Source organism: Balaenoptera physalus, assembly GCF_965194825.1.
Source record: "Balaenoptera physalus genome assembly, chromosome: 9".
Lineage (NCBI taxonomy): Eukaryota > Metazoa > Chordata > Mammalia > Artiodactyla > Balaenopteridae > Balaenoptera > Balaenoptera physalus.
The window spans coordinates 72,702,663-72,727,196 of NC_138888.1; the positions used below are offsets into that span (position 1 = coordinate 72,702,663).

Below are 24,534 nucleotides of genomic sequence, written 5' to 3' on the forward strand. Positions count from 1 at the left end.
TGTAATATACTATATGTAATATATGACAAAGAGGGAATATTCAGTGGAAGGGAAAGGATGTCAGGTGACAACAATGTGAAACTCACATCTATCTAGGCAGATAGGAAACCCTGCAAAAGCTCAGTCTTGAAGAGAGCTCGAAATTCACAGTGCCTGTGCCCTGGCAAAATAATTGCTCACCCTTGTTCATTTGAGAAAAAAAAATGTTAAAAATCAATGAATGGAATGAAGTTGTTTGGTGGGATCCGAGCAGTGAAGGAGAAGAATTGAAGCAGGCAGTGAGGAGGCAGGTGCCGAGTTAGAGAGACGCAGGGTTGAATGTCTGCTCTGCCACTCACTTTTCTGTGCCTCAGTTTCCTCATCTGCAAAATGGGGATAAACATTGTCTCCAGGATTGTTGCAACTAGAAGGAGGTCACTTATGTGAAGAGCTTAGGATGGTGTCTGTCACAGGTAAATATTCATCAGGGGCAGCAGCGGTTACACCTAGTTGTGCATGATGTTGGCAGTAATCACATGGCCACAGTTGCGGCCTTATGGAGAAAAGACGAGATTTTGAGTCTGAGTCCAAAAGTAAGTAATTTTGTGCTCTGGGCAAGTCAATGAATCTGTTCATGCTCCTCTTGGTGACAAGGCATCAGCCATCCAATCCTCACAAGTAACAACTAATTTTGTTTCAATTCCAGAGTCACATGAAAAGTGGAATCAAGGATGGCCTACATCAAAGCAGCCTCACCCCCAGAAAAGGCAACCCTCCTATACTGTTGGTGGGAATGTAAGTTGGTACAACCACTATAGGGAACAGTATGGAGGTTCCTTAAAAAACCAAAAATAGAACTACCATATCATCCAGCAACTCCACTCCTGGGCATATATCCAGAGAAAACTCTAATTCAAAAAGATACCTGGGACTTCCCTGGTGGTGCAGTGGTTAAGAATCCGCCTGCCAATGCAGGGGACATGGGTTCGAGCCCTGGTCCGGGAAGATCCCACATGCCGCAGAGCAACTAAGCCCGCGCGCCACAACTACTGAGCCTGCACTCTAGAGCCCACCAGCCACAACTACTGAAGCCCGTGTGCCTAGAGCCCGTGCTCTGCAACAAGAGAAGCCACGCAATGAGAAGCCTGCTCACCACAACAAAGAGCAGCCCCTGCTCACGGCAACTAGAGAAAGCCCGCACACAGCAACGAAGATCCAACACAGCCAAATATAAATAAATAAATAAATAAATAAATAAATAAATAAATAAATAAATTTACTAAAAAAAGAAAGAAAGAAAAGAAAAGAAACCTGCACCCCAATGTTCGTAGCAGCACTATTTACAATAGCCAAGATATGGAAGCAACCTGAATGTCCATCAACAGATGAATGGATAAGGAAGATGTGGTACATATATACATACAACAGAATATTACTCAGCCATAAAAAAGAATGAAATAATGCCATTTGCAGCAATATGGATGGACCCAGAGATTATCATACTAAGTGAAGTAAATCAGACAAATATCATATCACTTGTATGTGGAATCTAAAAAAAAAAAAGATACAAATGAACTTATTTACAAAACAGAGGCAGACTCACAGACATAGAAAACAAACTTACGGTTACCAAAGGGGATAGTGAGGGGCAGGGGGATAAAATTAGGATTTGGGAATTAAAATATACACACAACTATATATAAAATAGATAATAAACAAGGACCTACTGTATAGCACAGATAATTATATTGAATGTCTTGCTATATCCTGTATCTTTTCCATCATATATGTATACATGTACATATATCTATATCTGCATCACTTTGCCGTACACCCGAAGCTAACACAACATGGTAAATCAACTATGCTTCAATAAAAAAATTTTAAAAATAAAAAAACCAGCCTCATCCCAAGATCTGAGTGGGTTTTGCTTCCAGTAGGCTTTCCATGAAACTAGAACCTCTCCCAGGGAGACGATGCAGCTGCTCGCTGCACTTCATGTCCATGTTGTGGTTTTTCTCTGTGCCCAAGAACATTTTCTAGAGCTGGGTTGCTTCCTTTTCACAAAATGTGATAATGGCTTAGGGAACTCAAACTCTGGCACATAAGCAAAACATAATGAGGGGGGAAAAAAATCCCCAGGCAGTAGTTTTCAAACAGAAAGGAAGGTTTTCACTATCTGCTGCTTTGGGAGACCTCAGAACATGGCTTTCCTTTGCTGAGAAAAATGGACTCTGTGACATTTGCTCTCAGCATGGATTCCACAGTGCAGGGCTCCCTCAGGCTTTCCAAGGGAGAAGGCACTTTATCTCTGGGAGGACAAAATTCAACAGCAGGTCTGCAACCCACTCTCCTCATTAAGGGGACAGAGGTGGCCCTAGGAAACAAAGAAGGTAGCTTGGTCTAATCTCCTTGTAAAGATGCTAATGACAGGTCTCCTGCCAAGCAAAGTAACTGAATTGCTGGTGGGAGAGTTCTTCCCTAAGGGAAGGTTTAGCCGTGGGTACTAGGTTGCCTAGGATTGCTTCTGGTATACAAACATGGGCTTTGTGAACTTCTGGGGCAGGGCTCCCTGTCACAGGCATTTAAGCTCTGTAACCAGCTAAATATAAAAAGGAGAGATTGCAAGACTAAAACGGTCCTCTTCTGTATGTGATATGACCTGGTCACGTCCCTTAGAGACCTCCTGTATTCCCCTGAGCTAGAGTGGGTCCAGTACTTCAAGAAAGGGCCTGAAGACCTGTGTTGACAGTCTTAGGCTGGTCCCTGCTTACCCTGTGCCTTTTGATTAGTTGTCTCCTTGAAATTATCAGGAAAGCTTGACCCACCCTGGATAAAATCTCTGATTCCTTTGAGTCTGATTGGACAGTCTCATCTTGTGATCAGTCAGGAGTCTGGCAAAGGAAGACAGAGGGGTTTGTTCAAGTGTCAAGTAGCAGGCATCAGTCTGCTAAGTGAGCTTCATGCCTTCTCGGGAGGGTCCATAAACCCTTCCCAAAAGGGGCAGGTGCCCAATTTGAATCACCTTTGAGATCTGCCAGAGGTAAGGACCTGGGACTTGGTCCACCAAGATAGGCTAGATGGGTATCAAAAGGAGAAAGGGATGGAACTGAGAAACCAAGGTGGAGATGTCATTCCCATCAGACCGATTTCTCTCACATTCCAAATAAAGGACTTTTCGCAGGGAGATCAGCTCTGTGCTTTGCAATTAGCTAGAGATGTGGGATAGGGAGGGTGGGAGGGAGGCTCAAGAGGGAGGGGATATGGGGATATATGTATGCATATAGCTGATTCACTTTGTTGTACAATAGAAACTAACATAGTATTGTGAAGCATTTATACTCCAATAAAGAGCTATTAAAAATAAATAAATAAATAAAGGGCTTTCATTATAAACTGCTCTTGGAATCTGAATTTAGCTAAACTCATAACATCAGAGCAGAACAGTGATACCAAACCGTGTCAAATCTAGACAGATGGATGGAATATTTGAATAAAAGCAGTCAATCAAGCAAGACAACCATGCCAAGTGGGAACAGAGGTATTTTCCAGGTAGCACTCAGATCAGTGGGTCCCTGGGCACCCATCCCTTCATCCCTCCTCCAGCTCTGCCTCTTACCGACCCCACCACCTGAGTCCACCTTTGCCCCTGGACTTCCCAATTATTTTAATTTTCTACCCATTTCCTCTTTCATTTTTAGCCCTCTGGGTTCAGCCTTGGTAAGTTATTTGCCTTATAAGAAAAATCCAAAGTTCACAAAGCACTTTCTTCCTCATCATAGCGGGAAAATCAGTGCCCTTTAATCTTCCGGAGAGGATTATGCTGTATATTGCTTAAATGAATCCATAAGCAGCATGGCACCGGATTAAATTCAGACTATGAATGTGCCTGTAGTTCCTTTAGTCACCAGAAACATTTATCCATAGAGGTTGGATGAGACACTGAGCTGTCAGTTCCCTCCCAGGACCAGGTGAAATCATTTAACTCAAAAATCTGACAAATGGGGCAAGCTCTGGCTTTAGATAGCAATTACATTGTTTGAAAACCAGTTTTTCCCTTCAGCTTCTGATGAAAACTCAGGGCTTGTACTGCTGATTAGAGAGCACAGTTTTTGCCAAACTCTAATGGATGTCCCCCCCAGATTTTGGAAGCAGAATGAACACTGAATCATCAAAGAGCAATCAACTGTGGGCTCCATTTCAGATGTCTCTTTGGGTGGGAGACGTTTAGCTCTATACAAGATGGACAGTTTAAATCAATAACTCATGCTTCCTTATTCAGCACCACCAAACCAGCTTTACAACAAATGCTAAAGGAACTTCTCTAGGCAGGAAACACAAGAGAAGGAAAAGACCTACAAAAACAAACCCAAAACAATTAAGAAAATGGTAATAAGAACATACATATAAATAATTACCTTAAACGTAAATGGATTAAATGCTCCAACCAAAAGACATAGACTGGCTGAATGGATACAAAAATAAGACACGTACAATGCTGTCTACAAGAGACCCACTTCAGACCTAGGGACACATACAGACTGAAAGTGAGGGGTTGGAAAAAGATATTCCATTCAAATGGAAATCAAAAGAAAGCTGGAGCAGGAATTCTAATATCAAACAAAATAGACTTTAAAATAGACTATTATAAGAGACAAAGAAGAACACTGCATAATGATCATGGAATCAATCCAAGAAGAAGATATAACAATTGTACATATTTATGGACCCAACAGAGGAGCACCTCAATACATAAGGCAGATGCTAAGAGCCATAAAAGGGGAAATTGACAGTAACACAATAATAGTAGGGGACTTTAACACCCCACTTTCACTAATGGACAGACCATCCAAAATGAAAAGAAATAAGGAAACACAAGCTCTAAATGACACATTCAACAAGATGGACTTAATTGATATTTATAGGACATTCCACCCAAAAACAACAGAATACACATTTTTCTCAAGTGCTCATGGAACATTCTCCAGGATAGATCATATCTTGGGTCACAAATCAAGCCTTGGTAAATTTAAGAAAATTGAAATTGTATCAAGTATCTTTTCCGACCACAACACTATGAAACTAGATATCAATTACAGGAAAAAAAACAGTAAAAAATACAAACACATGGAGGCTAAACAATATGCTACTAAATAACCAAGAGATCACTGAAGAAATCAAAGAAGAAATCAAAAACTACCTAGAAACAAATGACAATGAAAACACAACGACCCAAAACCTTGGGATGCAGCAAAAGCAGTTCTAAGAGGGAAGTTTATAGCAATACAAATCTACCTCAAGAAACAAGAAAAATCTCAAATAAACAACCTAACCTTACACCTAAAGCAATAAGAGAAAGAAGAACCAAAAAACCCCAAAGTTAGCAGAAGGAAAGAAATCATAAAGATCAGATCAGAAATAAATGAAAAAGAAATGCAGGAAACAATAGCAAAAATCAACAAAATTAAAAGTTGGTTCTTTGAGAAGATAAACAAAATTGATAAACCATTAGCCACACTCATCAAGAAAGGGAGAAGACTCAAATCAACAGATTTAGAAATGAAAAAGGAGAAGTAACAACTGACACTGCAGAAACACAAAGGATCATGAGATATTACTACAAGCAACAATATGCCAATAAAATGGACAACCTGGAAGAAATGGACAAATTATTAGAAAAGCACAACCTTCTGAGACTGAATCAGGAAGAAATAGAAAATATAAACAGACCAATCACAAGCACTGAAATAGAAACTGTGATTAAATATCTTCCAACAGACAAAAGCCCAGGACCAGATGGTTTCACAGGTGAATTCTATCAAACATTTAGAGAAGAGCTAACACCTATCTTTCTCAAACTCTTCCAAAATTTAGCAGAGGGAGGAACACTCCCAAACTCCTTCTATGAGGCCACCATCACCCTGATACCAAAACCAGACAAAGATGCCACAAAAAAAGAAAACTACAGGCCAATATCACTGATGAACATAGAAAAATCCTCAACAAAATACTAGCAAAAAGAATACAACAGCACATTAAAAGGATCATACACCATGATCAAGCGGGGTTTATCCCAGGAATGCAAGGATTCTTCAATGTACACAAATTAATCAATGTGATACACCATATTAACAAATTGAAGGATAAAAACCATATGATAATCTCAGTAGATACAGAAAAAACTTTTGACAAATTTCCACACCAATTTATGATAAAAACTCTCCAGAAAGTGGGCATAGAGGGAACCTACCTCGACATAATAAAGTCCATATAGACAAATCCACAGCCAACATCGTTCTCAATGGTGAAAAACTGAAACCATTTCCTCCAAGATCAGGAACAAGACAAGGATGTCCACTTTCACCACTATTATTCAACATAGTTTTGGAAGTTTTAGCCACAGCAGTCAGAGAAGAAAAAGAAATAAAAGGAATCCAAATCAGAAAAGAAGTAAAACTGTCACCGTTTGCAGATGACATGATACTATACATAGAGAATTCTAAAGATGCTACCAGAAAACTACTAGAGTTAATCAATGAATATGCTAGAGTAGCAAGATACAAAATTAATGCACAGAAATCTGGTGCATTCCTATACACTAATGACAAAAAATCTGAAAGAGAAATTAAGGAAACACTCCCACTTACCACTGCAACAAAAAGAATAAAATACTTAGGAATAAACCTACCTAAGGAGGCAAAAGACCTGAATGCAGAAAACTATAAGACACTGATGAAAGAAATTAAACACAATACAAACAGATGGAGAGATATACCATGTTCTCGGATTGGAAGAATCAACATTGTGAAAATGACTATACTATCCAAAGCAATCTACAGATTCAATGCAATCCCTATCAAACTACCAATGGCATTTTTCACAGAACTAGAACAAAAAATTTCACAATTTGTATGGAAACATAAAAGACCCCAAATAGCCAAAGCAATCTGAGAAAGAAAAACAGAGCTGGAGGAATCAGGCTCCCAGACTTCAAAAAATACTACAAAGCTACAGTAAGCAAGATAGTATGGTACTGGCACAGAAACAGAAATATAGATCAATGGAACAGGATAGAAAGCTCAGAGATAAACCCACACACATATGGTCACCTTATCTTTGATAAAGGAGGCAAGAATATACAATGGAGAAAAGACAGTCTCTTCAATAAATGGTGCTGGGAAAACTGGACAGCTACATGTAAAAGAATGAAGTTAGAACACTTTCTAACACCATACACAAAAATAAACTCAAAATGGATTAAAGACCTAAATGTAAGGCCAGGCACTATAAAATTCTTAGAGGAAAACATAGGCAGAACACTCTATGACATAAATCACAGCAAGATCCTTTTTGACCCACCTCCTTGAGATATGGAAAGAAAAACAAAAATAAACAAATGGGACCTAATGAAACTTAAAAGCTTTTGCACAGCAAAGGAAACCATAAACAAGATGAAAAGACAACCCTCAGAATGGGAGAAAATATTTGCAAACCAAGCAACTGACAAAGGATTAATCTCCAAAATATACAAGCAGCACATGCAGCTCAATATCAAAAAAAAAACCCAATCCCAAAATGGGCAGAAGACCTAAACAGACATTTCTTCAAAGAAGATATACAGATTGCCAACAGACACATGAAAGGATGCTCAACATCACTAATCATTAGAGAAATGCAACTCAAAACTACAATGAGGTATCCCTTCACACAGGTCAGAATGACCAACATCAACAAATCTACAAACAATAAATGCTGGAGAGGGTGTGGAGAAAACAGAACCCTTTTGCACTGCTGGTGGAAATGTAAATTGATACAGCCACTATGGAGAACAGTATGGAGGTCCCTTAAAAAACTAAAAATAGAACTACCATATGACCCAGCAATCCCACTACTGGGCATATACCCTGAGAAAACCATAATTCAAAAAGAGTCATGTACCACGATGTTCATTGCAGCTCTATTTAAAATAGCCAGGACATGGAAGAAACCTAAGTGTCCACTGACAGATGAATGGATAAAGATGTGGCACATATATACAATGGAATATTACTCAGCCATAAAAAGAAACAAAACTGAGTTATTTGTAATGAGGTGGATGGACCTAGGGTCTGTCATACAGAGTGAAGTAAGTCAGAAAGAGAAAAACAAATACTATACGCTAACACATACATATGGAATCTAAAAAAAAAAAAAAAAAAAAAGGTTCTGATGAACCTAGGGGCAGGACAGGAATAAAGACATAAAGACGCAGAGGTAGAGAATGAACTTGAGGACATGGGGAGGGGGAAGGGTAACCTGGGATGAAGTGAGAGAGTAGCTTTGACATATATACACTACCAAATGTAAAATAGATAGCTAGTGGGAAGCAGCTGCATATAGCACAGGGAGATCAGCTCGGTGCTTTGTGACCACCTAGAGGGGTGGGATAGGGAGGGTGGGAGGGAGAAGCAAGAGGGAGGGGATATGGGGATATATGTATACATATAGGTGATTCACTTTGTTATACAGCAGAAACTAACACAACATTGTAAAGCAACTATACTCCAATAAAGATGTTAAAAAAAAATAACTCATGCTTCCTTAAATCTTAGGTAGATATCATGGATTTTTGCAGTTTCTAAAGAAATACAGAATATTTGCAACAGAATAAGAGACTTCAGATGCTAAGATACATGGGAACATCCTTATCTTCTTTCTCCCAAAGAAAATTCCTTGTTTATATTTAACATTTGTGCATCATTTACTGTTATCTGTACTTTATAAAGCGGAACTCATTTTTTCCACATTACAACCAAATGAAGTAGGACAGGTATTATTATTATCTTCATTTCCATTTTACAGATGAAGAAACTGAGGCACAGAAAGTTTAAATAACTTGCCCCAGGTCACGCAGCCTGCCCAATTCAAATCTAGAATCTGCCCCAGAATCTATACTCTTATCCACTCTGCTATGCTGACTTATTAAGTATTTCAATCATAAAATTTTAAAGCATTTAGTTCACTCTCTATCTTCTCTATATAAAGATATTTCTTCTCTATATAAAGATACACACATGGAAACCTCGGCATGCGGGTTTGGGATCCTCCAGCAGAAAGTGGGCAGAGATCACTCACATGATGGTGGACAAAGTGGGCAATGGTTGCTTTGATTCCACCATCTTACCAAGGCCTGGAAAGTTCCCTCTTGTCCCAGGTCTGAGTGGAGGGTCCCACCTGTTTCCCTGTTCCCTGTTTTATGCCCAGGCTCCCAAATTATTGTTACCTCTTGGATACCAAATAACCCTCCCAAGATCACATAGTCATTCGTTCCATAAACTTCTTTCAGGTGCTCCACCCATACTTGACATGAAGAATAATTGAGAACATCTTCTCGGTGAGTGAAAATATAAGGATGCTACTGGAAATATAATTAAAAATGGGACTGGAAAGCCCTGAAGTTAATGCAAGTTAATTTAGAATATATCAGACAGACAAAAGACAGAAACTCATCCACTTTTATTGAGCACCAGTGCTAGATACTATGAAAGTACCAATCAAAATGAACATTATTAACTACCTTTACATTCCTGGCTCTGTACTAGGTTCTGGGGATATATTAGTGAGCAAGATAAACTCAGTCCCTGCTTCACAGAACACACAAGCTTTGGGGAAGGATGCCAAAGTAATTACAGGTGAAGTATAAATTACAAACATTCTGAATCACCTTTCTAGGTTTGATTTTGTCAGATGCTGAGATTCCCTGATCCGGCAGTTATATTCTCAGGAGCTCCTTCCCCAGTCTGACAATTCCTCATCTGAGAACTTTTGGAAGATTACATGATAATGGGCACTGAGTAATTTTATTGTAATCTGTGGAGTCGGTGGGTAGGGAGGGAGATACAATAGTTGCACAGGCAGCGTCATGGCGGGGTGCACTGGGGGAGTCTCAGTGTGGAGGGATTCTTTCCACCAAAGGGGCTAGAGACAGAAAGTCAGCCACAGCCAGAGCAGACTGGGGGGGGTGAGGGAAGCAAATTCTCCCCTAGAAGTCAACTGATAAAGATTTAGTACATAAACTCTGTTATTGGAACAAATTGAGAAAAAATTTTTTAAAGACAGAGACTTTGGGCTTCCCTGGTGGCGCAGTGGTTTGGAGTCTGCCTGCCAATGCAGGGGACGCGGGTTCGAGCCCTGGTCTGGGAGAATCCCGCATGCTGCGGAGTGATTAAGCCCGTGAGCCACAACTACTGAGCCTGCGCGTCTGGAGCCTGTGCTCCTCAACGGAAGAGGCCGCGACGGTGAGAGGCCCGCGCACCGCGATGAAGAGTGGCCCCCGCTTGCCGCAACTGGAGAAAGCCCTAGCACAGAAACGAAGACCCAACACAGCCAAAAATAAATATAAATAAATAAATAAATAAATTTATTAAAAAAAAAAAAGACAGAGACTTTCTGAGCAAAAGGCAGAAATGAATTCAGGACAGGTGGTGAGGACAAGAGCCACACAGACACACACGTGTCCAGACTGTCCTGCAAGCAAGACAACCCTGAAGAATGGGTAGTGGCGATCGGCACTAGGACCCACCTTGCAGTCTTTGTAGATTGCGTTACTTAAGTGTAACGAACATACATTTTCTTCTTAGAGAGAATGAACGATTAGTTCTTCCTGTAATCTTCATAAATTTCTATCTATGTTCCTGGAGAACGTGGACCCTTCCTAACAGGAATGAAACAAACTAGATAAGCAGAATCCTGAAAAGATAAGCCTCTTCTTCACCAGAGCTGTGTTCTCTGTTCTCAGCTTCATCCGGCTGCAAGCGGCAAGTGTTTGGAGGGGGACCATCTCATCAAGCAAACATCTTTCTCTTTACTTTAAGCTCCATTATTTCCTCTCGGGAGAGCATCTTGGCTCCAAGGGAAATGGTCAGGGCTGCAGCCTTAAGCCTTGTGTATGGTTAGCATTTCACGTTCATACTCTCTAGGCAAAGCCCCAATACCTTTTGAAAGACTTCATTCATCTAACAGAAATTTACCGAAATGGGTCAGCCAATGATAAATGAGCCAACCAGCGTGATAGGGCACATCTAACTGAAGGACATCTCCCTCTGGAGGATCTCAATGCCTTACCAGTGTGGAAAGAAGCCCGTGGCACAGCTACAGACTGATGACTGCGTAAGTCTGATTAAGGAAATGCTTTCGAGGCCTCTGTGTTCAGTGGCCCTGGCAGGCTTTCAGAATTTGGTTAAAACACCAAGGCAGTGTGAGCCATTAGATTTGCCTCTCTGGGACAATACCAGGAGTTTGGAAAGAGAGGTAGGAAGAGAGATCTGAGCAGTGCCCTGTGGTAAACACAAAGCCACTGCCAGAGTCACGTGCCAAGAATAAAGTTCTGAGATCCCCCCTCAGGCAAGTAAAGAAAGGCTGGTCAAACCCAGTACGAAAGGGCAATGAAATGTACAAACAACAACTGCCAAAAAACCCCAGGCTTCATGCTGATGGAGCTGGCAGATTTATATTTTAAGAGGCCAACTTTCCCTCACCCCCAGCAAAAATCAGTTGTCCATAACAATATCTAGTTAAATTATTGGTGTTGTATAACTGGTCTGGGATTCAGAGTTACATATAGGCAATGTGTCAGTAAACGGGATGTGTTGAGAGACCACAGGAGCTTGAAAGAAAAAGCAATTATGGGTTCAAAAATTGTTTTTATGTCATTTCCATTTGCAAAGAGACACCTGAAGAAAAGATACTTAAAAACAAAGAAACAAACAAAAAAATCCCCTCCATTCTAGTGGACACATGAGCGCTTTAATTCATAGTGTATAAGAAAGAAATATGGGTAAGGAAAAGATGCCCAATCAATACTTCCTTTCCAACCCTACTGGATATAGAGATAAAGATTTGAGAGGAAAAACCTAAAACCATGGAATTGATTACATAGCCTTTGACTAGCTTAGAGTTTGGGATTCAGAAGACCACTTGGTTTACAGACCCCTTACTAAAAAGTGTCCACGGCTCTCCCAATATAATGCCATCAAACTCCCCTTCAGCCATAACACTGACACTTTGATGTCCCAGCAGAAAGTACAGTTATGAGCTCAAGATTGTTTTTACCAGCCTGTCCGTTCCTAATGAGCTAGTGCATTACCCTAGGGTTCCACGTGTCTCTTTAGAACAGTGAGTCCCCTAGAACACAAAGGAAAGGAAAAAATTCAATCATGATTTTTGATGCTGTGATTCAAAGTGCTAGTCCCTTCTTTGAGAGAGCTACAAATATAGCAAGAAGTCAAGATTCCCAGGGTATGTCAGCTGGCAATAGAGGAAAGTTATTATATTTTATAGCAATTATAAAATCTTGAGAAAACATTATTTTAAAGTTCTTCATCAGGCAATTTCTGACTCCTATCATTCCCAGGATGACCTTGCTTGTCCCAAGCCATACACCTTGCAGTACCCAGGTAATTCAAAGCATTTTCTTCTAGCCAATTAGTAACTGTGTTTAACCTGATGAACAACAAGTAACCCTAAAGTCTGGGAAAGTTCAAAATCCACTGCCTCATTTCCTGATGCCCAGAAACACAGGTTCTCAGTTCTGTGTCTTTCTGAAGGAATAAAGGAAAAGGAAAATTGCAATAGAAGTTTCACTCTTTTACTTTCATTCTTTGCCAAATTTTAAGGGCTTTATCATGAAAATCACAACAAATGAAGGATATTCTGCTCACAGTTCTAAATGATTTTTATAAACCTCATTTTTTTGTTTCTAAAGAGAAAAATGATATCAAAATTGTGTGTGTATTTGTGTTCCCTTTCTAAGTTCAAGGCTGGGAGAATATGAATTTAGAGAGGAAACTCTGGACAAAAGGAGGAAAAAACTTCTTTAAAAGAAGCCAGAAGCTGACTTAAATTGCGTTTGACTTTTCAGAAAATTATTTCCCCATTACTTCTTTTGTTTGGAGAAAGAAAGTCTTTTAGCAGGGAGAGTTCAAATTCTCCCAAGGGAGTTATAAGCATCCTTCTCTGAGCAAAACCAATATCCGACCCAGAATGTCTTGGAATCGCCACCTAAATGTGACCCACACATTAGTTCCTGCTTCTACCAGTGAATCTTCACCTGTATTTTTATTTTATGGTATTTCCTAATTGAAGTTGAAAGCATCATTGATGGCCTGGTGTGACCCTAAGAAATAAAGAAATGAGTAGTGAGATTGTAGAAAATAAGAAGAGATTATTTATCATCATATTGATCTTTGAAGTTATGTCTAAAGGAGTCCATAGTTTGGGTTGGTGTGTTAGTTTCTTAGGGCTGCCCGAGCAAAATCCCATAAACCTGGTGGCTTGAAACAACAGAAATTCATTCTCTCACAGTTCTGAAAGCTAGAAGTCTGAAATCAAGATGCCAGCAAGGTTGGGTCCTTCTGGAAGGTTTTGAGGGAGATTCTGTTCCAGACTTCTCTCCTAGCCTATGGTGGTTGTCAGTAATCTTAGCATTCCTTGGGTTGTAGATGCATCACTCTAAAATCTGCCTCCACTGTCATTCTTGCCAGGATGCTAGCCATATTGAATAAGGGCTCCATCTACTGTGGCATGACTTCATCTTAATTTATACCTTAATTACATGTGCAAAGACTCTATTTCCAAATAAGAGGCTAGGACTTCAACATATGTTTTTGTGGGACACTATTTAATTCACAACAGTCAGAAAAAAATTTTTCCTGATTTTAACAAAAATGACTAAGGGGAAAGAAACAATTTTGTGTAAACTATTTTATGGACCTATTCACCCCTAAAAATGTAAACCTTTGACTTGACCTATGAAATTTCAATATCAGAAAGTTACATTTTATATAGAAGGCCAAAACAGATGGGTGGCTTTTAAAAGAAACTTATCAGGTCAGTGGCCCTTTGGCCTCATTAAAATAGTGCATTTGAGTTGCTACACTTGGGCAATCTCTAGAAATTTCCTGTTTGAAGTTGACTTCTAGCAACGGACTTATCATGTATGATAAGAGACCAAAATTTAGGGTGCTGGAGTTTATGCAACTCAGATATTAGTAGCTCAAGGAGGGAATCAAAGCTGGGTATCCACTTTGGAAGTTTCCTACATGACCCACCAAACTTGGAGTGCTTCCGGTGGAATTCCAGAACAAGAATGCTTGGAAAGTAGTTTTTCTGATTTCAGAACAGTAACACGAGAGTTGCTCTAGCAGCAATTCCAGTGAAACCGGCTCCATTGGGTGTTGTTCCTGTCATCCTTGGAGGGATCCTGGCCAGAAGTATGTTGCCATGGACATTCAAGTTAAGCCAACCCAAACTTTGAACAAAGCCAGCCAATCAGGCAGCTTTGAGAAAAAGGCAGAGTAGAGACAAATCATCAGGCATTTGTGACTGACTCTTCCATTTTTACCTGTTGAAATTAAATGTATAAAGCCCTTAATTTGGGAACATTATAAATGCCATGAAATCAACAACTATATAGTAATTGCTTTGACTTCCACAATTTTCCCCAACATTTTACAGTGAAAATTTTCAAGCATACAGCAAAGTTGAAAGAATTTTATGGTGAACATCACCTGGATTCTATCATTAACACTTCACTACACTTGCTTTCTCATATATCTATCCATTGGTCCAACCTTCTATCTACCTATCAATTTATCTTATTTGTATGCATTTCAAAGTAAATTATAGACATTAGTTCATAACCTCCTAAATACTTCAGCATGCATATCATTAACTGGGGATTTCCACAGCTTAAAAAGCTGTGGAACAGGCCACACAAATCATGAGACATTTATAGCACAGCACCTCCATAATGATAATTTGTTTCATGGTAAGTGTCCAGATAGTGTTCCCCAAGCACTTGAGTGAATATCTAAAATATAAGGCAAGCATGGTTATAAGGTTTATATTAAGATATTTCATCAACAAAATATTTAAGGGACTTCCCTCATGGTCCAGTGGTTAAGACTTCACCTTCCAATGCAGGGGGTGCAGTTTCGATCCCTGGTTGGGAAGCTCAGATCCCACGTGTTGCGTGGCCAAAATTGTAACAAAATGTAACAAATTCAATAAAGATTTAAAAAATGGTCCACATCAAAAAAAAATCTTTAAAAAAACCCCAAAATATTTAAAAACTTGTTGAGACATCTTACTCACAAATATTGGTACTATATCCCTTCCTGGGTGTATATATAAGAACTTGGGTTGGTATTGCTTCAGAATTCAGACCTCACAAGTTCCCAGCTGTCCTATAACTACACTGAATATGCTGACTTAAGTCCTCTACAAAGACCAGAATCATTCTCTCTCTACCAGGGCATCTCTCACACTGTTTCTTCTACTACAGTCCTCTCAAATACAAGTTTAAGCTCTAGGTCTCACCAATAAAAATTTCATAAAGCGTTATCTTCTATTTCATTAATATTTGTCAAACACTGTCTCTCCATGAAAAAGAAAGCACTCTTGCCCCCTCTATTCTCATGGGTTGCTGACGTTGCAGGGATTGCCTGGATAACATAGCCCCGTTCTGACAGAAAAAGATTCAAGTAAAACATAGAATTTCATCGATTAAGTGGAGAGAGATAACAAGGACAGGGAGACATTCATAAACTTAAAAACTGAATGAAGCAATTCCCTCTCTATAAGAAGATCAATAAACAGAAATGTTATAGAAAACAAACTTATAGTTACCAAAGGGGAAATGGCAGGGAGGGAAAAATTAGGAGTTTGGGGTTAGCAGATACAGACTGCAATATATAATACAGATAAACAACAAGGTTGTCCTATACATAAATATATATCTATATTTTTATTATTAGGCTGTACACCAGAAACTAACACATTATAAATCAACTATACTTCAATAAATAAATAAATATTCAAAAATTTAAGCGATCCCCTCACCCCACCAAAAAAAGAAAACAGAAATGTTAGAACTCAGGGAAGAGATGGCAAAGCAATGGGAGGAGATGAAACAAGAGCTGGTGGAAACCAGCAAAGAACTGGAAAAGAAAAATCATAGAAATAAGACGAAATTGAAGGGAGCACAGATCAAATCAAATAGACGCTGTAAAGTAATCAAAACAGAAAAGAAACTTACTTCTTTAGAAGTTGAAAAGAATTAGAAAGAAAATGAGAAAGAAACAGGCAAAGGAAATCCAACACATTGTTAAAATTACCAAATAAGCAAAGAAAAAAAGACTTAGACAATATGAGGATTAGAGGGACAGAAACAAAATGATAAACATGATACACCCCCTGCAATAGAGAAACTGTAAATGGTATATGTCTGGCAATATAAAAGCGATTTAACTATCACAGAGTGAAATGGGAAGATGGGAAAAAAAAAAGATGGGAAGAAAAGCCCAATGATCTGTAATATATCTGAGTCAAAGGATGTCATTTAAGGCTGTAAAATGAAGTAATATAAATACTAGCATATATAAATCATACAAAGATAAATTTTAGAAATTATTTCTTACCAAAATTAGGAGGTGTGGGGCAGCAAGTTGAAGGGAGAACATGAAAATAAGCTTGTTTTATTATTGCACATAGTAAGGAAAAATAGATATCATCTCTAAAGAAATAAAGGGCTAAGGTTATTACATATGTATAATTACACAAGTAACCACAAAACAAAAACACTAAACTTCCTAAACATCAGATGAATCATCCACAGTATAAAATAAAGATCACAGACTGAAATACATTTTAAAAACTATAAAGGGAATTGCTTGGCCGTCTAGTGGTTAGGACTCTGTGCTTTCATTGCGGAGGGACCAGGTTCAATCCCTGGTCAGGGAACTAAGTTACGCAAGCCATGCAGCGCAGCAAATAAATACTATGAAAACCGCATATATAGGGCTTCCCTGGTGGCGCAGTGGTTGACAATCTGCCTGCCAATGCAGGGGACACGGGTTCAAGCCCTGGTCTGGGAAGATCCCACATGCCACGACTGGGCCCGTGAGCCACAACTACTGAGCCTGCACGTCTGGAGCCTGTGCTCTGCAACAAGAGAGGCCACGATAGTGAGAGGCCCGCGCACCGCGATGAAGAGTGGCCCCCGCTCGCCGCAACTAGAGAAAGCCCTCGCACAGAAATGAAGACCGAACACAGCCAAAAATAAATAAATAAATAATTTATTAAAAAAAAAAAGAAAACTGCATATAAAAAAATAACAGAATTAAGACTACATACGTCTTTTAAATATAAATGGACTGAACACATCTATTAAAAGAAAAAGAATTGTAGACAAGTTCAAAAAGTAAAACACAACTCCAAGCTGTGTGTAAAATACTTATTTAAAACAAACTGATTCAGAAAGACTGAAAATAAAAGCATGGGAAAAGTTATACCAGATAGATATAAACCAAAAGAAAGCAGAGGTTCCAATCATAAAATCAGAATAGATGGAGTATCAGAAAAAGAATATTAAATGAAACAACAAAAGGACGTTTTATAATCCTAAAACTTGCAATTAATGGTGACTGTATAACAGCTATAAATATTTACTTGAGCATGAAAAAACATAGCATCAATTTTTATAATTCAGAAAGTAGGAAATACCAGAAAGGTTGACAAAAACATGTTTCTAGTAGAAGTTTAATTTCTCTCTCAGTCCATGAGTGAAAGTGAGGATTTAGAAGATTTAAATAATGAAATTAATAAGGGAGATAAATTAATAAAAATTCAATACCCAGAAAATAGAGAATACGTCTCCTTTTCAAGCAGCCATGGTACAGTCAACCAAAACTGACCAGACTAAGCTATGAAGAAAATCTCAATAAATTATTTATGATAGTGAGTTTTGTCATCTGAGAAAATGAATGCCTTTCCATTTGTCCAAGTCTTTTTTTCCTTCAGGAGTATTCTATCATTTACTTCACATAGGTCTTTGCCTAATTATTGATACACTTATTTCTTGATATTTTATCTTACTTGTCACTCTTGTTAATAGACCCATTCCATTAAATCGTTATACTAACTATATATATGGATATATAGAGAAATATATACGTGTGTGTGAATATATATACATTTCTGAATATTAGTGCTATACTATGCTCCTTTACTGAACTGAAGGTTTTTCAGCTGATTTTTGTTGCCAAATAACCAGAAACTGCAGTCAACTTCCCAGCAGCCCTGTAGTCCCGAGGAGGGTGGCCGGCAGGGGAATCTGGAGGTTTCTGCAAAGACTCAAAGCAGCTGAAGCCCACTCAACTGCCTTCACTGCTGGAAGAGAACATGATTTCTGCCTTCTTTCCACCTTCGAAATTCTTATAATGTGCATTTTATTCATACAGTATAAATTGCACCCATAGGGGCAAAGGGAGTCTAGTAAAAGTACTTTCTGGCTTCCAATTCACCTGATATAGGAGAGGGCATACCAGGGGGTGGGAATGAATGCTGGTTGCCAAAAAAAAAAAAAGAAGTATCCAGCACGAATATAAAATATATGAAAAGTTTTTAAGATGTCAATAAGATATAGAAAAATGGTGAAAGGATATAAACAGTTTCTCAAAAAGTTGGTATAGGTATGAATAACAGTTCACAGAAAAGGATGCCTCTTAAATATATGAAAAGGATGTCTATACTCACTCACAATAAGAGAAAAGCAAATTGAAAGTATCCCTAGATACCAGTGTCCATTGTTTGGAAACATCATAAAGTCGGTAACACACTGTATTGGTGAGTGTATGAAGAAACAGGCACTCTCCATGTATGTGGTGGGAGAGTGCGATTTGGTATTATCTACCAAAATTACAATTGCACACAAATATTTCACTTCATTTAGGAATTCCACTTCAAAGAACTTATCCTCTAGATATACTTACACATGTGAAATTGAAATAGCAAACACCTGCATACAACCTAGCTGTCCATCAATAGGGGATTGGTTAAATAAATTATGGTACAGTCTTCAACGGATGATTATGTATATTAAAAAATGGAGAAAAACTTTGTGTACCACTTTAGAAATAGTTTCACGACATTAAGTGACAAAATCAAGGTGCAGAACTTTACAAAGAGAAATCTAACTTTTGTTTTTAAAAAAAGAGGAAAAATCACATATTATTGCATTGGCTTTTATATGCTAAAAATTCTGGAATGGCATATAGGAAACTAACAGTAGTGATTATCTTTGGGAGAGGACAATAAGAAATGCGCAGATGGAGGACAGAGTGGGAAAGATACTATTGGGATTTATGGTTGAATTACATAAGTGTGTTGCCTAGTCAAAAATAAATAAATGATTTTTTTAAATGAAGAAGATTGAAGAAGGAAAAGAACTTGGCAAAAGTTCAGTGGAATGCTATAAAGGCAATATCAAAAGACTTGAGAATAAGCCCCATGAGGAGTGAGTGTGATTCAGCCTAGAAAAGGGAAAGCTGAGAGGTGATAGAACAGAACTCCGACATACAAGATGGCTGCTGGCCATTTGCCATCTTCCCTGAAAACACCAAGCTAAAATGGTTTAGCTTGAATATCCAAATTAGACTATGAAAACAGAACTAGGTTATCAAAAGAATATATGGACTTGCTTCCACTAAAGCCAACCAGTCCTTGAATTATAGAGCTCTCAGTTCACTTGCTTAAATACCCTGAACTGGCTTTTGGTCCAACTGCTTTAGAACAGAATACAAAGCCCTTCATAATCCGCACCAGGCTACCTTTTAAACTAGGGCTATTGCCAGACACCTTCTGCATTCCTCCTTTCACATGATATACCCTCACCTCTGGCGTGTTTATAACTTCCTGTTTTTAAAATCTCCTATGCTTTTTCATGCCTCCATGCCTTTGCTGATACTGATCTCACTTTCTGGAATATCCTACTTATCTTCCTAAAGTGCCTCTACTCACTTTTGAGACCCAAGAAGTAACCCCTTTGTGAAACCGTTTCGGAGCCCTCCCAAATCATGGCATAATTTGCTGGGCCCTCCTATGCCTTCCCAAGTCAAATGCTCATATCTCTATTTCATTGTTCACGAGGCTACATGATGATTAGTGGAATAGAGGTTTGGTGCCCCACTAAAGTTGGCAGATATCAGATGTCATCTTTTTATCCTTAGAAACCAATATGGTGGCCCATGGTTAGCACAGGACCTGGCCTCAAATCATGCTTACTGTATGGAGAGTGAGGTATAAAAAAAATGTATTTGGGAACAAGAAAATTTAGGCACTCACTCTGTGCTTACATATTTCAAACACTTTGATAGAATGATTACTGGTCTGCTCTCCTATGTTTACAACTTCAGGAATAGAATCCAAGGCAATCTGTGGAATGTACTAAACAGATCCTGAGTACACTGGAATATATTCCATTTCAAAAGATGCACAGTGGGTTTGACATCAATGCAGTTGTACAACGGGGAATATAAATGTGCAAAATCGTGCTCTGAAAGTGAAGCGCCATCTGTCGTACATCATTACTTGAAAAGGATGATCATTTGGGAGTGTATTTTCTGATAACATGTGTACTTAAAACTTCCAAACTTAATGTACCACTAATTTACTTTAGCATTTTAGTTCTTTTCCTTAAGGAGAAAAAGAAAAAAAAGCCCACAAATGCTTCTGCCTTGACCTTACCAGCACCCGTTTCCACATCACCCATCACAAAATAAACAGAAATAGGTCCTCTTTAAGAAGGTTTGGTTTTAAAATGGGTTTCTTACATGTCAGAAAAATACATTTTAATTTATAAAAAGGTTCCAATCAGCAAATTCAATCTCAGGTTCATATTTTACATCCAAAGTCTTATTCAAACACCCGAGTCCCTTTGCAATCATTTTATTTATCGTAATTGAGTAAATTATTCATAATTATCATATATGATCATATCATTTATCAAGAAATTGAATCAAGCAGAACTACCTATGCCTTCTTTCAGTCCAATTTTATATTGACTCTACACAAAAGAAGTGGAAACACTCTCCCCTGAAGTTAGGCTGAGTTGGGTTGGACTTGCCATTCCATCACTATGGTTGGACCATGGGCAAGTACTCATCCTCATTAAACCTTTGTTTCCTCCCTTATAAAAGAGGAACAATAATAACAACATGCCTTAGAGAGCTTTGAATTAGAAATGTGTTGCATGTAGTACCTGGCATATAATAGGTTCTCAATTAAGTTTTGGGTTTTTTTCTAAATCATGGTTCCATGTGCTAATCAGTATTTTCTTTGCCTTATTGTAGTTTCCTCAGTCTGGAGCACCTGTGCCATCCCCCTACCTTACCCTAATCAGGCAAACTCATCTTGGTGCTTAAATACCAGTGTCAACTTCCCTGAGAAAACTTCCTGATTCCTTCCAACTTTTCTAGGCCAGGTTAGTCATCCTTGAATATTCTGCTTACTTCTGCATTACCCTTGTTATACTGCTATGTAATATTTATTTACTCATCTGTCCCCCACTTTAGTGTAAGTTCCTTGGGAAGAGAGATTGTGTCTTGATCTGTGGTATCTTTGTATCTTCTAACACCGTGTCTGCATTTAGAAGGGAAATAAAAATAAGCGCTCTTAAAATGCTTTTATTCAGACAGCTGGAATTAAAGACACTGTAGGTGTTAATGAGATTTTGATTAAGAACTCAAGGGGAAATTTCCTATTACGGTAAATATTTAAAATGTTCTAAGTTCTGAATTAGTCATTACTCTTCTCAAAAAATAAAATAGTGGTACTTTTCTTTCCTAATCTAGAGAATCTTAGGTTTTGAATCTAGTGTTTTCTTTGCCATATAAGTAAAATAAAACGGCAACTCTGCCAAAGCAAATTCAAGCACAACATGGACAATGTCTACAATGGATGTCCGTAATGTCCAAAGTCCATAATAATGTCTCAACAAACCTAAAACACAGGGTCTCTCATTTTAACCTTTGGGAGAAAGGTTAAAAAGTTTCAGTGATGAGTGTTTACCAGCTGGTCTATGTATTTAATTCCCTGATGAACTATGTTTGAGGGTGGAGTAATACTGGTTTCAGGACAGGGCAGGAAATATGTAAGAATCCTCAATATTTCCTTCAAATCCCTCTCCACATGGATATGTTTCATCAATTAAGATTAATTTAATTAACAAGATCAATTTTCAAGATGGAAAATACCACTATTGAAAGTGCAGCAATCATTTGAATGCTATAATCAAGCACTCAATTAGAATTAGAACCACACCTTGCTAATTAAGTTGGAGGAATCTTACACTAGGAGTCTGAAAGTCTCAGACTCTTACTCTCTATAGTTTTGGTGCAAGACAGTATATCCAGATTTTGTTATTGTTGGAAACTGCAGAGATACTCTACTTCAAAAGCCAAGAAACCTGGTTTTTCAAACCAAAAGTATGCAGAAATCTAAAGTAACTCAGAGAGTTTTTAACACAAACAGAGAAAAAGAAAGATTTTTTATTTATAAGTACCCCTTATTATCTAAGGAAGAAGGATTCCACCATGGGGAGGAGGTGAAAGGGTCTGAGCTCTGTAATATAAACCAGTTTCCTGACCAAGCCTTCATTAAAATGTCCGTTTCTCACCAATGCTTGAGGGAGGGGCTTTTTATTGGAGAATGAGGAGACCCTCTGAGTTCTGCTCCCAGACAGTCACGGAGTGAGGACAAAAGCTGTCCCCAGGATCCAGCCACATCTGTCTCACACAATTATTTTAGTCTTTCGGTTTGATTCAAAACCCCAAAGTGAGCAACTAATTTCATCACTGACAGAGCTGAAAGAAAAAGATAAACTAACTCCAACCAACATAGGGGTTATACATCCTGCAGGAGTTTGCTCCTGGGAACTGATCAAAAACAGTGATGTTACCTGGAGTCAGTAATGGAAAAACTCTTTAGAAATCATTGAGATTGAGTTTAATGGGCCACGCGGTCACAGTCTCAACTGGAACAGCTCTACCGACAGAGCTGTAAATATTTCCCTTCGAAATCACAACAGTCCAATATAGCATGGCTCTGTAGTAAAATCCTCCCTCCTGGCTGATGAAGTCGGTTGCCATGGTAACAGGTGAAAGTAGTAAGTGGCAGAAAATCATTTTCCATCCCCAGCACGATGCCTTCCCTTTTCACAAAATAACACCAACACTCAGACAGGCAAAGTAACAAAAAAGAAAAGCCCTAACTGTGAACACTCTAGAATGCACAGATACTGTCTCTTCCTTGCTCCACTCCACCCATCTCTCCACCCCACCCCATAACCTGATCCCTACCAAAAAATTTTTTTTGATTCATCCTTCCCCTTATCACAACTCTCCCTTCTCTTTGGACAGATTTGATAGTGATAGTGTCATTTTGTAGTTTTTCACAAACATTCACAGGCAGCCAGGAGCCAGGACAGACCCAGTAACCCCCCAGTTCCCAATTCATCCACCCTCCAAGTCCAAACAAACCCTGCTAGATCCTTACCTGTGAAAGTGAATGCATCCCTTCCCCCTCCAAACTGATCTACTTTCCCAAGTTCCTCATTTCTTATCAAGGTGTGGCCACTTTTCCCTGGTCTCAGATTCATAATTCTGGTGTCACGTTTTACTTCCGATCTTCAGGCCACACCAGCTGCTAGGTTTTTCAGATACTTCTTTGTGGTGTCGCTGGACTTCATTCCTTCTTCCGCCCTCCCCAGCAACTTTCCAAATGCGAAACTTCGTGACTTACACTTCGTGTGCTACCCTCTCTCCTGGCATCACATTCTTTCTCTCTGACCTATTTCCTAACCCTTGTATTATAATGTAGAAGTCCAAAAAGATTTTTCTTTTCTCAGCCTTGAAAAATCAGAGAAATGCTTGTAGAGCAAGACCTGCCCTTGTTGAGGAAATGATCTGAATCAGAATCAGCTGCTTTTGGGTAGAAGCTCAGGCTAGAGGGCCTGAAAGTGGGTGGAACTATTGTGGGTGAGTTGAGGGGAAGAATTTGCCTATTACTCAGCAGAAGAGGATGGACGTGGGAACCAGCAAGATGGCAGAGGCTTTGTACCCCAGGGTCCCCGAAAACTTTAGGGAAGTGATCAAAGTCACAAAATGCCTGATCTTACTTAGATTTTGGTTTTGTTTATTTTGTGGGGTTTGTATGTGTGTGTGGCAATTGGTGAAAGTGCTGTGCTTGTCATCCAGGTTGACATGGCAGGACTTAGGCAGCCAGTTTGTCTTCCTGAGACAGACAGGGAGCTGAAGGAAAAACTATGAATATATGAGTAGTAAGAAATTCTCAAAACCATAGAAGGGCTCTGGATTCTCATTTGTCATGTTTGACTATCTGAGGGAGGCCCTGGGTGATGCCTAGCATACATTTTAGTAAATTTATGTAATTTTATAACCTGCCTTTAACAATTTCTGGCCCAAGGGAGGGCATAAAAACAAACAAATAAAAATTTTAAAATGTGAATAGGACACTTTATACATTGTGACTATAACTTCGTAAAAACTATTTCTATGAAAAAAATTAAATATACCAAAAGATCAACTGTTTGGTAGGGGAATTACATATAAATTTTCTCTTTTTCAAATGTTCTGTAATATGGTTATATTACTTTTGCTTTACATTTTAAATAATTATGAAGGCTATATAATAACGTGAGGAACTGTTCATGATAGAGTG

At 38.7% G+C, this 24,534-nt stretch overlaps 1 protein-coding gene across 1 annotated transcript in view; it reads right to left on the reverse strand.

The window, feature by feature from the left end:
• MRAP2 (melanocortin 2 receptor accessory protein 2) overlaps positions 1-24,238 on the reverse strand; it is an 80,413-nt gene extending 56,175 nt beyond the window's left edge. Inside the window, exon 1 of the mRNA XM_082474004.1 lies at positions 23,350-24,238. Coding sequence (XP_082330130.1) covers positions 23,350-23,367 — 18 coding nt within the window. The 5' untranslated portion in view covers positions 23,368-24,238. The remainder of the gene's footprint in view (positions 1-23,349) is intronic.
• Positions 24,239-24,534: the final 296 nt, after the last annotated feature.